The sequence below is a fragment of the Salvelinus alpinus genome, chromosome 14 (genome assembly GCF_045679555.1).
Source record: "Salvelinus alpinus chromosome 14, SLU_Salpinus.1, whole genome shotgun sequence".
Classification (NCBI taxonomy): Eukaryota; Metazoa; Chordata; class Actinopteri; order Salmoniformes; family Salmonidae; genus Salvelinus; species Salvelinus alpinus.
Genome location: NC_092099.1, coordinates 15,223,294 through 15,239,861, shown reverse-complemented (window position 1 = coordinate 15,239,861; position 16,568 = coordinate 15,223,294). Strand labels below are relative to the sequence as shown.

Sequence of the window (16,568 nt, the reverse complement as noted above, 5' to 3'; positions counted from 1 at the left end):
GCTAATACCTCTACTCAACTCAAACGCCCATCAGTGAGACTCAGTGAACCAGAGCCTTAGATTTCCCCTCCATTCCATTTAATTCCGTTCCCCTTCATTCCAGACAGACACCGGGTCTTAAGCAACGTGAATTATTTGCTTCTCCTTGTGACAATGTGGACAGGACGTGGACCGTGACACATGGTGAAGATGGTGCTAAGTGACCAACACGGTGAAGGTGGTGCTAAGCTGGGGTGCTGTTCATGTTCAGTGGCTAGACACAGTGTGTGGTGGTTGTGGTTGTGCTGAGGGTGTTGGTGGCGTGGTGTGCAGTGGGTATAGGCTACTGAGGAACTTACCGGGGTGTTGGACTGCTCAATGAGCTTGCGCTCCCACATCTTCAGGCGACGTTCTCTCTCCTTCAGTTCCTGCTCTTTGCTGCTCAGATCCCGCTCCAACTTCTTCAGTCTCTCCAGTGTGGCCTCAATCTCACAGCTACAGTACAGACAGCATAGAGATGTGTTTAGAATCAAGCATTATCCACCTCATCACATCCAACTCCGCAACTTACAATACCGGTGTCAAACCATTGACTTGAGACACTTGTGCTAAACTCAAATTACAACTCATATCTCTCATTGACATCAATGCATTATACACAAAAGTTTGGAGTTATGAATGTATTTCTCAAGTTTGGATTCTGCCTTTTTAGAGATAGCCCACGGCCTCAGACGGTAGAGGAACACTTATAGTCCAGTGTCTTTGCTAATGGGGTTCAGCCACTGAGAGTGGTCAGGTCTGCTTTGCCCAGCAGGTGGGGCTGTGTGGCGCACCAACGGGTAGCCATGCTGTCAGGAGCCAAGACCATCTGCTCCCACAGTAACTATTTATAAACAGGCAATGTCAGGCATGTGAAGCAGACAGGAACTGCCGCCCCTCCCTGCACCCTCCCACTCCTCCTGTCCCTCCTCCCGTCTCTACCTCAAAGACTTTCCACTCATGCTCGAAACTTTCCTCGTGATTGATTCTCTTGCTTGTCGCTTTCCTGACCAACACTCTTGGTATTTCTCATCCTCCTACCCTGCTCTTCCCTGATGGAAAACCCCCATGAATTTCACATGTAATAGAATGAGATCTCATGTGATCACAAGTGATCTTTTGTGAATTGAATGTAATAACATGTGACAACATGTAAAACCAACATGGGATAACAAACTACGCATGTAAAAACATAATCTCGTGAAATGAAATGTGACACCATGAAACTACAAGTTTTATTACATGTGAAAGTCCAAATTCCAAATTTTAAGGTTTTCTGTTTACACCTGAATCACTATGATAACCATAATAGTTTTTCTTGAGTGTATTAAACAAAGCTGAGATGTACTTTGAAGTCCAAAGTGTAGAAATGGAGGTGAAATCAGTCATTGACACAGATATGGTAGTGTAGCAGAAAGATTGGAATGCTGTTAACCAAGAGGTTGTGGGGGCATGTTGAATAATGAATTACTGTATAAATATACAGACATCATCGACAGTGCATTCGGAAAGTATTCAGACCTCTTGACTTACAGCCTTATTCGAAAATGGACACAAAAAAAAAAGGTTTTTAGAAAAACAGAAATAACTTAATTATATAAGTATTCAGACCTTTTGCTATGAGACTCGAAATTGAGCTCAGTTGCATCCTGTTTCCATTGATCATCCTTGAGATGTTTCTACAACTTGATTGGAGTCCACCTGTGGTAAATTCAATTGATTGGACATGATATGGAAAGGCACACACCTGTCTTTATAAAGTCTCACAGTTGACAGTGCATGTCAGACCAAAAGGAGCCATGAGGTCAAAGGAAATGTCCGTAGATCTCAGAGACAGGATTGTGTTGAGGCACAGATCTGGGGAAGGGTACCAAAACATTTCTGCAGCATTGAAGGGCCTTGGTCACTCTGACAGAGCTCCAGCGTTCCTCTGTGGAGATGGGAGAATCATCCAGAAGGACAACGATCTCTGCAGCACACCACCAATCAGGCCTTTATGGTAGAGTGGCCAGACAGAAGCCCCTCCTCAGTAAAAGGCACATGACAGCCTGCTTAGAGTTTGCCAAAAGGCACCTAAAGGCCTCAGATCATGAAAAACAAGATTCTCTGGTCTGATGAAATCAAGATTGAACTATTTGGCCTGAATGCCAAGCGTCACGTCTGGAGGAAATCTGGCACCATCTCTACGGTGAAGCATGGTGGTGTGAGGATGTTTAACAGCGGCAGGGACTGGGAGACTAGTCAGGATCGAGGGAAAGATGAACGGAGCAAAGTACAGAGAGATTCTTGATGAAAACCTGCTCCAGAGCGCTCAGGACCACAGACTGGGGGGCGAAGGTTCACCTTCCCACAGGACAACGACCCTAAGCACACAGTCAAGACAACGCAGGAGTGGCTTCTGTCCTTAAGTGAATGTCCTTGAGTGGCCCAGCCAGAGCCTGGACTTGAACCCAATCGAACATCTCTGGAGAGACCTGAAAATAGCTGTGCAGCGACGCTCCCCATCCAACCTGACAGAGCTTGAGAGGATCTGCAGAGAAGAATGGGAGAAACACCCCAAATACAGGTGTGCCAAGCTTGTAGCGTCATACCCGAGTAGAGTCGAGGCTGTAATCGCTGTCAAAGGTACTTCAACAAAGTACTGAGTAAAGGGTCTGAATATTTATATAAAGGTGATATTTCCATTTTTTTTGTTTTGTTTTTTGTTTTATTTCTAAAAACCTGTTTTGCTTTGTCATTATGGGTTATTGTGTGTAGATTCATGAGAAAAAATAATTGAATCAATTTAGAGAAACAAAATGTGGAAAATGTCAAGGGGTCTGAATACTTTCCGAATGCACTGTATGTCAATGTCAAATTTGTACGTTGAAAACACTGTGGGTATTCCGGGGACATCCTAACAACTCACTTTTGTTTGCAGGGCATCATGTGAAAATGTGAATCCACATGTGAAGTGTCCCAAAACCATATGGTTTCACATGATTTCATATGTGAAAGGTTATGTGATCACGTGAAAATCCACATGTGAAACTTAATGTGAGATATCCTCACATGTGAAGTGTTCCAGAACCACATGGGTTCATGTGACTTCAACTGTGAAAGGTTATGTGATCACTTATGAAAATCCACATGTGAAACTCCATGTGAAATACACTACATGACCAAAAGTATGTGGACACCTGCTCGTCAAACATCTCATTCCAAAATCATGGGCATTAATATGGAGTTGGTCCCCCCTTTGCTGCTCCAAATGCTCTCCACTCTTCTGGGAAGGCTTTCCACTAGATGTTGGAACATTGCTGCGGGGACTTGCTTCCATTCATCCACAAGAGTATTAGTGAGGTCGGACACTGATGTTGGCGATTAGGCCTTGCTCGCAGTCGGCGTTCCAATTCATCCCAAGGGTTTCCGATGGAGTTGAGGTCAGGGCTCTGTGCAGGCCTGTCAAGTTCTTCCACACTGATCTCGACAAACCATTTCTGTATCAACCTTGCTTTGTGCATGGGGGCATTGTCATGCTGAAACAGGAAAGGGCCTTCCCCAAACTGTTGCCACAAAGTCGGAAGCACAGAATCATCTAGAATGTCATTGTATGCTGTAACGTTAAGATTTCCCTTCACTGGAACTAAGAGACCTAGTCCGAACTATGAAAAACAGCCCCAGACCATTATTCCTCCTCCACCAAACTTTACAGTTGGCACTATGCATTTGGGCAGGTAGCGTTCTCTTGGCATCCGTCAAACACAGATTTGTCCGTCGGACATCCAGATGGTGAAGCGTGATTCATCACTCCAGAGAACGTGTTTCCACTGCTCCAGAGTCCAATGGCGGCGAGGTTCACACCACTCCAGCCAACGCTTGGCATTGCGCATGGTCATCTTAGGCTTGGGTGCGGATGCTCGGACATGGAAACCCATTTCATGAAGCTCCCGACTAAACAGTTCTTGTGCTGAAGTTGCTTCCAGGGGCAGTTTGGAACTCGGTCGTGAGTGTTGCAACCGAGGACAGAAAATGTTTACGTGCTACACGGTTCAGCACTCGGTGGTCCCATTCTGTGAGCTTGTGGCCTACCACTTCATGGCTGAGCCATTGGCTGCTCCTAGGCATTTCCACTTCACAATAACAGCACTTTCAGTTGACCAAAGCAGCTCTAGCAGGGGAGAAATTTGACGAACTGACTTCGTCAGTTGCCATCCAATGAAGGTGCCACGTTGAAAGTCACTGAGCTCTTCAGTAATGACATTTTACTGCCAATATTTGTCTATGGAGATTGCATGGCTGTGTGCTCAATTTTATACACCTGTCAGCAATGGGTGTGGCTGAAATAGCCAAATCCACTAATTTGAAGGGATGCCCACACATTTTTGTATATATAGTGTATCATCACATGTGAAGTGCTCCAAAAATTGTGCAAAACGTGAAATCATGTGTTTTTCGGTAAGGGTTATACTATCTTTTAAATACCTCTCACATTTCCTACCCCAGCAATCTAACTTGCCCTTTCTTTCCCTCCCCAACTAATTCCCCCTGTCTGCTCTTCCTCTCTGAGCCAGACAGCTGCCAGAGAAACAGGGAAAATAGTATTTTCATGCTGCCCTGGACTATGTCCAAACTGCCTGAGTAGACTGCAACAAGACTGCCCTCTGAGCCATCATTACAGAACTGTGAGCAGCTTTTGACTGTCATATTTACACAAATGAGTGCATTGATAGCCTAATGAGACAGAAAGACACTGTTCACTGGACTAACAGTCTGTTAAGAGAGAGGAAACATACTGTGCCACCATGCCAGATCTAATATAGCCGACAACAGCGGTTATGCAAACAGGGTTGGAAAATAACACCCGCCACCCGCCAAATGCAGGTATATTTTGTAATTGGCGGGTAAGAATGTCTGTTTCACCAGCCACGTTGGCAGTTGGTCACACACACAGGCTGTCACACAGAGCATTTGGGAAAAGTATTTTTTTTTATCCAAACGCCACCTGTAGAAGTTGGATGAATTGACAAGAAAGGCTACTAAAGTGTGACTTTGTCCTCGTGTTTCTTGGCCAGTTATATCGTTTTGTATACACTCTAGGTTGTTTTTCAATGTTAGTTTGAGTTTGTTGCACCTGTCTGCTGCTATGAAGACATCACAGTCTGGGATTTTTGTCATCACAGACAAGCGAGTGCCCAAGGTACCACGGTAACAGCCCGTCCCTTAAAGGGGCAGCTGAACATTTTTGTCTCACCTAATGATTGTGCTTGATTGAGCATGGATCACTCCTAAAAACTTTTAATCATGAACTTTACAGACTATTCAGGCCGTTACATCAATATGAAAAAGAGGAGGATGTCATTGGCTTAAGTTGATTGGACAAAATCATTTTTGGTATCTTTTAGTTGTCACTGTATTAGACTAAGCATATGTGATTTGATGTTACATTTTTGAAGTTGAAATTCTGCTGGAATACTGGAGGCAGCTCCTGTTTTCGTTGCGACTTGCCGTAATCAGTAGTTGTTTAGTCGTCCGAAAATGTCAGAAACATTAACTTGCTTGACCATGCTGTAGGTCATGTATCTGTTTGTTACATGCAATACGCTTTGTGGACTTCACCGGACAGATGTTGCTCTCTCCGGTTTCTGATGAAACAAATGCTGCCTCCACTATTCCAGTTGAATTTATTCTCTACCACTGTCTTCTTATTGTCTCGGCCTCAGGTCTATATATCACGGAGAAGCATTTTTAAAACAATTTTGGCTGTGTACTTGAAATAATACAATGGCTATGAGGTGTCTGTCAGCTTTAATTTGAGGGTATTTTCATCCATATCGGGTGAACCGTTTAGAAATCACAGCACTTTTTGCAGTGGTGGAAAAAGTTGCCAATTGTCATACTTGAGTAAAAGTAAAGATATCTTAATAGAAAATGACAAAAAAAAGCGACAGTCACCCAGTAAAATACTACTTGAGTAAAAGTCTAAAAGTATATGGTTTGAAATATACTTAAGTATCAAAAGTAAATGTAATTGCTAAAATATACTTAAGTAAGAAAATAAAAAATATAAATCCTTTCAAATTCCTTATATTAAGCAAACCAGACGGCATCATTTTCTTTTCTTTTTTTTTACATTTATGGATAGCCAGGGGCATTCTCCAATTAACAAACGAAGTATGTGTTTAGTGAGTCTGCCAGATCAGGGGCAGTAAGGATGACCAGGGATGTTCTCTTGATAAGTGTGTGAATTGGATAATTTTCCTGCCCTGCTAAGTATTCAAAATGTAACGAGTACTTTGGGTGTCAGGGAAAATGTATGGAGTAAAACGTACATTATTTTATTTAGGAATGTAGTGAAGTAAAAGTAGTCAAAAACATAAACAGTAAAATACGGATACCCCAAGAAACTACTTACATAAGACTTTCAAGTATTTTTACTTAAGTACTTTACACCACTGACTATGTACATAGTCCCCCTATTTTAGGGGACCAAACGTATAGGGACAAATTCAGTTATAGTGGCAAGAAAAAGTATGTGAACCCTTTGTAATTACCTGGATTTCTGCATACATTAGTCATCAAATTTGATCTGATCTTCATCTTAGTCACAACAATAGACAAAAACAGTGTGCTTAAACTAATAACACAGAAATTATTATATTTATCTTGTCTATATTGAATACATCATTTAAACATTCACAGTGTGGAGTCCAATCAATGTGACGAGATTGGAGATGTTGGTTAGAGCTGCCCTGCCCTATAAAAAACACTCACAAAATTTGAGTTTGCTATTCACAAGAAGCATTGCCTGATGTGAACCATGCCTTTAACAAAAGAGATCTCAGAAGACCTAAGATTAAGAATTGTTGACTTGCATAAAGCTGGAAAGGGTTACAAAAGTATCTCTAAAAGCCTAGATGTTCATCAGTCCACGGTAAGACAAATTGTCTATAAATGGAGAAGGTTCAGCACTGTTGCTACTCTCCCTAGGAGTGGCCGTCCTGCAATGACTGCAACAGCACAGTGCAGAATGCTCAATGAGGTTAAGCAGAATCCTAGTGTCAGCCAAAGACTTACAGAAAAATCTGAAACATGCTAACGTCTCTGTTGACGAGTCTACAATACGTAAAACACTGAACAAGTATGGTGTTCATGGGAGGACACCACGGAAGAAGCCACTGCTGTCCAAAAAAAACATTGCTGCACATCTGAAGTTTGCAAAAGAGCACCTGGATGTTCCACAGCGCTTCTGGCAAAATATTTTGTGGACAGATTAAACTAAAGTTGAGTTGTTTGGAAGGAACACACACTGTGTGGAGAAAAAAAGGCACAGCACACCAACATCAAAACTTCATCCCAACTGTAAAGTATGGTGGAGGTAGCATCATGGTTTGGGGCTGCTTTGCTGCCTCGGGGCCTGGACAGCTTGCTATCATCGACGGAAAAATGAATCCCCAAGTTTATCAAGACATTTCGAAGGAGAATGTAAGGCTATCTGTCCGCCAATTGAAGCTCAACAGAAGTTGGATGATGCAACAGGACAACGACCCAAAACACAGAAGTAAATCAACAACAGAATGGCTTCAACAGAAGAAAATACACCTTCTGGAGTGGACCAGTCAGTCCTGACCTCAACCCGATTTAAAATGCTGTGGCATGAGCTCAAGAGAATGGTTCATACCAGACATCCTAAGAATATTGCTGAACTGAAACAGTTTTGTGAAGAGGAATGGTCCAAAATTCCTCCTGACCGTTGTGCAGGTCTGATCCGCAACTACAGAAAACATTTGGTTGAAGTTATTGCTGCCAAAGGAGGGTCAACCAGTTATTAAATCCAAGGGTTCACATACTTTTTCCACCCTACACTGTGAACGTTTACACTGTGTGTTCAATAAAGACATAAAAACGTATAATTGTTTGAGTGTTATTAGTTTAAGCAGACTGTGTTTGTCTGTTGCTGTGACTTTCAGTTGAAGTCGGAAGTTTACATACACTTAGGTTGGCGTCACTAAAACTCGTTTTTCAACCACTCCACACATTTCTTGTTAACAAACTATAGTTTTGGCAAGTTGGTTAGGACATCTACTTTGTGCATGGCACAAGTAATTTTTCCAACAATTGTTTACAGACAGATTATTTCACTTATCATTCACTGTATCACAATTCCAGTGGGTCAGAAGTTTACATACACTAAGTTGATTGTTTCTTTAAACAGCTTGGAAAATTCCAGAAAATGATGTCATGGCTTTAGAAGCTTCTGATAGGCTAATTGACATAATTTTTGTCAATTGGAGGTGTACCTGAGGATGTATTTCAAGGCCTACCTTCAAACTCAGTGCCTCTTTGTTTGACATCATGGGAAAATCAAAAGAAATCAGCCAAGACCTCAGAAAAAATATTGTAGACCTCCACAAGTCTGGTTCGTCCTTGGGAGCAATTTACAAACGCCTGAAGGTACCACGTTCATCTGTACAAACAATAGTATGCAAGTAGAAACACCATGGGACCACACAGCAGTCATACCGCTCAGGAAGGAGACGTGTTCTGTCTCCTAGAGATGAACGTACTTTGGTGCGAAAAGTGTAAATCAATCCCAGAACAACAGCAAAGGACCTTGTGAAGATGCTGGAGAAAACAGGTACAAAAGTATCTATATCCACAGTAAAACGAGTCCTATATCGACATAACTTGAAAGGCCACTCAGCAAGGAAGAATCCACTGCTCCAAAACCGCCATAAAAAAGCCAGACTACGGTTTGCAACTGCACATGGGGACAAAGATTGTACTTTTTGGAGAAATGTCCTCTGGTCTGATGAAACAAAACTGTTCAGCCATAATGACCATCGTTATGTTTGGAGGAAAAAGGGGAGGCTTGCAACCCGAAGAACACCATCCCAACCGTGAAGCACGGGGCTGGCAGCATCATGTTGTGGGGGTGCTTTGCTGCAGGAGGGACTGGTGCACTTCACAAAATAGATAGCATCATGAGGTATGAAAATTATGTGGATATATTGAAGCAACATCTCAAGACATCAGTGCGGAAGTTAAAGCTTGGTCGCAAATGGGTCTTCCAAATGGACAATGACCCCAAGCATACTGCCAAAGTTGTGGCAAAATGGCTTAAGGACAACAAAGTCAAGCTATTGGAGTGGCCATCACAAAGCCTGACCTCAATCCTATAGAAAACTTGTGGGCAGAACTGAAAAAGCATGTGCGAGCAAGGAGGCCTACAAACCTGACTCAGTTACACCAGCTCTGTCAGGAGGAATGGGCAAAAATTCACCCAACTTATTGTGGGAAGCTTGTGGAAGGCTACCTGAAACGTTTGACCCAAGTTAAACAATTTAACGGCAATGCTACCAAATACTAATTGAGTGTATGTAAACTTCTGTCCCACTGGGTTCACATACTTTTTTTGCCACTGTATATGTGTATTAAAGTTGTCAAAAGTTTAGTATTTGGTCCCATATGCCTAGCATGCAATGATTACATCAAGCTTGTGACTCTACAAACTTGTTGGATGCATTTCTGTTTGTTTTGGTTGTGTTTTAGATAATGTTTTTGCCCAATAGAAATGAATGGTAAATAATGTATCGTGTCATTTTGGAGTCACTTTTATTCTAAATAAGCATAGAATATGTTTCTAAACACTGCTACATTAATGTGGATGCTACCATGATTATGGATAGTCCTGAATGAATCGTGAATAATGATGAGTGAGAAAGTTACAGACGCACAGATATCATACACCCCCCCAAATGATAAGCTCCCCTGTAATGGTGAGAGGTTAGTATGTCTTGGGGGTATGATATTTGTGTGTCTGTAACTTTCTCACTCATCATTATTTACGATTCATTCAGGACTATCCGTAATCATGGTAGCATCCACATTAATGTCAAACGTTCTCACAAAGCCATTGAGCCTTCAGTGGGACAGTGGCATATTACCTCGTAGTAGAAGCATGGATAAATACACAGCTGCTGGCCCTGGCAGACTATTACACAGTAGCCAGGAGATCTGTCTGTGTGTAACCCAAACTGTGGTGGTCCAACCCAACCAGCACATAGCATCTGTCTGCACAGGGACTCCCTCCTGACCAGGGTGATGAGAAACCATAGCGCAATGCACCTGCAACACCTGTTTGCCTCTGAAGCACTACTCCACTCTTCTCCTGTTTCTTCACAATGATGATAGACAGCCTTGGAAGCTAGCTACCACCGTGCTTGATGTGCAACACATCCCTCTTTCTATCACACATGTTCTTATCAACTCTTGGTCTTGAGCGGCTCACCTGCAGGTGCATGCTTGGACATGACTTTATGAAGCGTTGTCAGTGTAGAAAAGCCCAAAGAGAGAGTAAGCAGTAGCAGCTGACACCCAGGCTGTGCTGAACACGACTAATCCTCCAGCTGCTCGTGCAGGCCAATTAAACACTTGGACTTGAAAAAGACCTTGATTATTTTATAGACCTTATGGGTATAGAGAGGAAGAATATACAGATGGGGGATTCTTTAGATATTTGATGCCTTTATGTTATCGGTGCAATTATAAATATCTACTGTATATGCACACTGCAATGTCCCTTCAGGCATTTAGCGGCCCACAAAAGCAGCACTTGCGCATACACTGAGTGTATAAAACAGTAGGAACACCTGCTCTTTCCATTACATAGACTGACCAGGTGAATTCAGGTGAAAGTGTTGATCCCTTATTGATGTCGCTTGTTAAATCCACTTCAATCAGTGTAGATGAAGGGAAGGGGCAGGTTAAAGAAGGATTTTTAAACCTTGAGACATGGATCGTGTATGTGTGCCATTCAGAGGGTGAATGGGCAAGTCAAAAGATTTAAGTGTTTTTGAACGGGGTATGGTAGTAGGTGCCAGGCGCACCAGTTTGAGTGTGTCAAGAACTGCAACGCTGCTGGGTTTTTCACGCTCAACAGTTTCCCATGTGTATCAAGAACGGTCCACCACTCAAAGGACATCCAGCCAACATGACACAACTGTGGGAAGCATTGAAGTCAACATGGGCCAGCATCCCTTTGGAACGCTTTCGACAACTTGTAGAGTCCATGCCCAGACGAATTGAGGCTGTTCTGAGGGCAAAAGTCAGTGTAACTCATTATTAGGAAGGTGTTCCTAATGTTTTGTTCACTCAGTGTAGATAGGCGTATTTGAAACACGTCTGGCATCTCCTTAGGCTCTAGCAGTGTGTTGGTCTAGAAGAGATAGGAGGACGCAGTCTGATACAGTATGATCTCAGTACCTCCATTCAGCCTTGTTGTGTAGGAAGGAGTTGCACTGTTCAGGAAGCTTGCTGTCATTGGACATGGACTCCAGGGTTGTAAGGATATGTTTGAACATTGGTCTTTCCTGCATGGAAACAAAAGCAAAAACATAGTGTGATATTCATAAGCAGACATGTAGGATATCTATTCATGACAATTCGACTGGTCTCTTGACCGTATGTGACATAAAATGAATCGTTAGTATTATCCATTGTAGTACGGACTTGTGTGCCGAGTCTGTTGTGCACAGTGGATATGTGTGGGTGTGTAGGTATGCGTGAGCATAGAATTACCTACACTACCGTTCAAAAGTTTGGGGTCACTTAGAAATGTCATTGCTTTTGAAAGAAAAGCACATTTTTTGTCCATTAAAATATAATCAAATAGATCAGAAATATAGTGTAGACATTGTTAATGTTGTAAAGGACTATTGTAGCTGGAAACAACCGATTTTTTATGGAATATCAACATAGGTGTACAGAGGCCCATTATCAGCAACCATCACTCCTGTGTTCCAATGGCACGTTGTGTTAGCTAATCCAAGTTTATCATTTTAAAAGACTAATTGATCATTAGAAAACCCTTTTGCAATTATGCTAGCACAGCTGAAAACTGTTGTTCTGATTAATGAAGCAATAAAACTGGCCTTCTTTAGACTAGTTGAGTATCTGGAGCATCAGCATTTGTGGGTTCGATTACAGGTTCAAAATGGCCAGAAACAAAGAACTTTATTCTGAAACTCAGTCTATTCTTATTTGGAGAAATTAAGGCTATTCCATGCGAGAAATTGCTAAGAAACTGAAGATCTCGTACAACGCTGTGTACAAAAAATAAATGTGCTATTCTTTAAAAAACAAGGACATTTCTAAGTGACCCCAAACCTTTGAACGGTAGTGTGTGTCATTTAAAAGGATCTGTGTGTGTGAGGATGTCGTACCTTTGGCTCAGTCACCCAACACTTCCTCATCAGCTCAGCGAAACTAGTTGGGCAGCTACTGGGAATGGTTAATCTCTGGAACAGACAGACAGGATCACAGTCACACACACACTCACTGTTCCCGTTTCCCTGAAAGGATTGCAGTAGTTTCAGCTTTCAGTTCTGAGGTCGGGATATTGGTAGAGTATTCATGTCAGGAGGCCGGTCAAATACACTGATGACTCATGTGACTGGAGACTGTGAATGCAGACATTGCACGAGTGGGATCAATTGGCTTCGGCCCATATGACGATCTCCCTACTAGCTATGCTGGTGTGTGATGACTGAAATGATTCCTGTACAGATGCACTGGCTCATTACGAAAGACTGTCAGGTATGTGTCTCTTCACAAAATCTATTAGCATAGATAAAGGAAGCTGCAGCTGTTCCTAGAAGACTGCATAACGAGTAAAAGGGACAAAACAAGCGTAGCTGTACCGTACCTCACTCTTCTCCACCACCAGCCAGGCGACTTGTAAGCCCTCCAGGCCTTTAAAGGGAATCTCCCGGGTGAGCATCTCCCACAGAACCTGACACAGGGAGAGACGTCGTGGTCAGTCAATGAGCATAACGCTTCTAGCCCACAGACTGCATGGTCTGCTCAGGGTCTTCCACTGAACTGAGACACAATACAGACTAACTCTTTACATTTTCGATACCATATTAGGAGAACGGAAACCTTGCATGATATAAAATGGAGGGCTTGTTTGAAAATGCTAATTATACCCATCACTCATTTTATTATACCCATCACATCATTTATAAGACGAGTAAATATCATTGTTCACTATGTAAGTAAATCCTTGTGTAAGTGAAAGCCAGGTGATTGTGATAGAGCAGTGTGTTGACCCAGACGCTTTCCTGGCCTGAACCCAGGTCCTGCTCTGTTTGTACACTGACTGTTTATGACACTCAAGAGTCAAGCCCTTGGCTGGCTGGGTGACACAGAACGCGCCTCATATGCTCTGTCACTCCACACTTCACACCTTCTCCGTCACCACGCAGGAATGTGGCCAAGCAGTCATACACACAGGCTGGCAGATACGGTGCCTTCACAAAGCAGACTTTTTCCACATTTTGCTGTGTTACAGCCTGAATTTAGAATGTATTAAATTGAGATTTTGTGTCATTGATCTACACACAACACCCCATAATATCAAGATGGAATTTTGTTTATAATTTATATAAAATTTAAAGCTGAAATATCTTGAGCCACTAAGTATTCAACCCCTTTGTTGTGGCACGCCTAAATAAGTTCAGGGGTAAAAATGTGCTTAACAAATCTTATAAGTTCATGGACTCATTCCATGTTAAATAAAAGTGTTTAACATGATTTTTGAATGACTACGTCATCTCTGTACCCCACACATACAACTATCTGTAAGGTCACTTAATCGAGTAGTGAATTTCAAGCACAGATTCCACCACTAAGACCAGGGAGGTTTTTCAATATCGATATACCGACATCAGACGCTGAATATCCCTTTGAGCATGGTGAAATTATTCATTAGGCTTTGGATGGTGTATCAGTACACCCAGTCACTACAAAGTTACAGGCGTCCTTCCTAACTCAGTTGCCGGAGAGGAAGGACACTGTTCAGGGATTGCACCATGAGGCCAATGGTGATATTAAGACAGTTACAGCATCCAATGGTTGTGATATGAGAAAACTGAGGATGGATCAACAACATTGTAGTTACTCCACAATACTGACCTAAATGACAGAGTGAAAAGAAGGAAGCCTGTACAGAATAAAAATATTCCAAAACATGCATCCTGTTTGCAACAATCCACTTAAAATGTTGCAAAGAAATTAACTTTTTGTCTTGAACACTAAGTGTTATGTTTGGGGTAAATCCAATACAACAATAGTCATTTACAACATTAACAATGTCTACACTATATCACTGAGTACCACTCCCCATATTTTCAAGCATAGTGGTGCCCGCGTCATGTTATGGGTATGCTTGTCATCGACAAGGACTACTGCATTTTTTTTGTGATAAAAAGAAACGTAATACAGCTAAAAGAACAGGCAAAATCCTAGAGGAAAAACTGGTTCAGTCTGCTTTCTACCAGACACTGGGACACGAATTCACCTTTCAGCAAAATCTAAACTGGAGTTGCTTACCAAGATGACATTGATTGGTCTTGAGCGGCCTAGTTACAGTTTTGACTTAAATCGTCTTGAAAATCTATGGCAAGACTTCAAAATGGCTGTCTAGCAATGATCCACAATCAACTTGACAGAACCTGAAGAATTTTTAAAAGAATAATGGGCAAATATTGTGCCATCCAGGTGTGCAAATCTCTTAGATACTTACCCCAAAAGACTCACAGCTGTAATCACCGCCAAATGTGCTTCTACAAAGTATTGACTCAGAGGTGTAAATGAGATATTTCTGTATTTCACATGCCAACATTTCTAAAAACATGCCTTCACTTTGTCATTATGGGGTATTGTGTGTAGATGGTCGAGAAAACAATGATAAGTCAAGGGATATGAATACTTTCTGTACACACACACGCGCACAGCCATGCGTAGTGACACACACACAAACACCCACACACACACTAACATATGCCAAGGCTTCATATTCTCTCTCTACTCAGGGGTGACAGATTACATTTTCTGATGATGATAAGAATGAGGCAGAAAACATATGGAATCGCTGTTAGTACTTCTACAAAGGTCAATAATGCCACTCACGTCTACTTTTCAAGTGGATGTAATGCAGGCATGAAAATGTCATCTCTGAAAAGTCTGTTCTTTCAAGTGCTAGGTACTGTTTGATTGACAGTTTACACTCTCGACCGACCATGAAGTTGCAACAGTGACATTACAGCTATTTCTTTCCCAAGCTGGTTCAGTCCCTAAATCTCCTCTGATGGTTTCTGTAGTTAAATTACAGTATACTACTGTAAATAAAATTCCACCTATAAGTCGATACATATGGACATCACATGCAGATTGTCTTGCAGAATCAGTTTGAGAATAAAAATAGCCCAGTCTAAGTAACTATGGACTCCCGAGTGGTGTAGCCATCTAAGGCACTGCATCTCGGTGCGACACTACAGTCCCTGGTTCGAATCCAGGGTGTATCACATCTGGCCATGATTGGGAGTCCCATTGAGCGGCGCACAATTAGCCCAGCGTCATCCGGGTTTTGCTGGGGTAGGCTGTCATCGTAAATAAGAATTTGTTCTTAACTGACTTGCCTAGTTAAATAAAGGTTACACAACTATTGTACTGACTATCCAACAGCTGATCTGTGGTCAGTGTGTGTCCTATGTGTTGGTCACTTACCACACCGTAGGAGTAGGTGTCACAGGTCTCAGACACGGGCAGGCTCTGGATGACTTCCGGGGCCATCCAGGGGAACGTGCCTACCAGGGACATGTGTGTGGTGTGGGAGTGGAACCGGGATGCCCCAAAATCACAGATCTAAACAGGGGGGGAAACAGGTGGTCCTGGGATTTAGCAAGGGTTGGGGATCAAACCATTTTGGGTGAAGCCAGTATGCAAACGTCAGATCCCTTGCATGTGCAAACAAATGTACCTTAAGAACTTTGTCTGCCGTCACAACCACTGCAATAGAAAACATATTTTTCAGGTCAGGAGAATGTGTATTTTTAGTTCTTCTAATTCAGCTTATGTAATATTTGCCTCTAGCTATAGACATAATCAATTTGACCAGATATCTTTTGTACAGACTGAAACAGACACAGAGATCATGCAGATGGATCTGAAACCTTACCATTCCTGGACTTCAGATCCCTGTGGATAACCTTGACCGGGGCCTCTGAGTGTAAATAGTGCATGCCTAATGGAGAAATAAAGCACATTTCATCTGACTGAGATCAATGTGCAACCAGCAGAGGTAAACAAGGCTGTGTTCGTCTGTGCTCTCCTCCATGCCTCCCTTTCAATGCTCATTTCTTATGCAAACTAAGGACATAGATTAATCACATTTAGGCCTACATGTTTTGACTTCACTTGTTCTCAGTGAGACTGAATTCTATAACAAATATGCCTAGAATAACAATGAGTTGGAATAGACCATAAGCGGACAAATCTGAAATATATTCTATTGCTAAGTTGGTAATGAGCTAAAACAAATGTGGAATCTCAGTGGGTGGTTTAGTTAAGTAGCATTGCCTGGTTTAAAGTAGATCCTACAATGAATCGTGACTGTACCTTTGGCAATCTCCATGGCCCAAGTCATGACCTGTCCCAGGTCCATCTCCTCACTCTCCGCACTGGACAGATAGTCATACAGGGACCCTCCACCGGCATATTCTGTGGGA

The 16,568-nt window shown here is 42.3% G+C and overlaps 1 protein-coding gene across 5 annotated transcripts in view; it reads right to left on the bottom strand.

Moving 5' to 3' along the window:
• The window catches only part of LOC139538496 (mitogen-activated protein kinase kinase kinase 20-like), a 43,837-nt gene that overhangs the window by 10,314 nt on the left and 16,955 nt on the right, over window positions 1-16,568 (bottom strand). For all 5 annotated transcript variants that reach the window (XM_071340610.1, XM_071340609.1, XM_071340612.1 and 2 more), the window contains 8 exons: window positions 16,459-16,560; window positions 16,019-16,084; window positions 15,821-15,849; window positions 15,568-15,705; window positions 12,704-12,790; window positions 12,222-12,296; window positions 11,263-11,369; window positions 339-474 (listed from right to left, as the gene is read on the bottom strand). In XM_071340610.1, coding sequence (XP_071196711.1) covers window positions 339-474; window positions 11,263-11,369; window positions 12,222-12,296; window positions 12,704-12,790; window positions 15,568-15,705; window positions 15,821-15,849; window positions 16,019-16,084; window positions 16,459-16,560 — 740 coding nt within the window. The remainder of the gene's footprint in view (window positions 1-338; window positions 475-11,262; window positions 11,370-12,221; window positions 12,297-12,703; window positions 12,791-15,567; window positions 15,706-15,820; window positions 15,850-16,018; window positions 16,085-16,458; window positions 16,561-16,568) is intronic.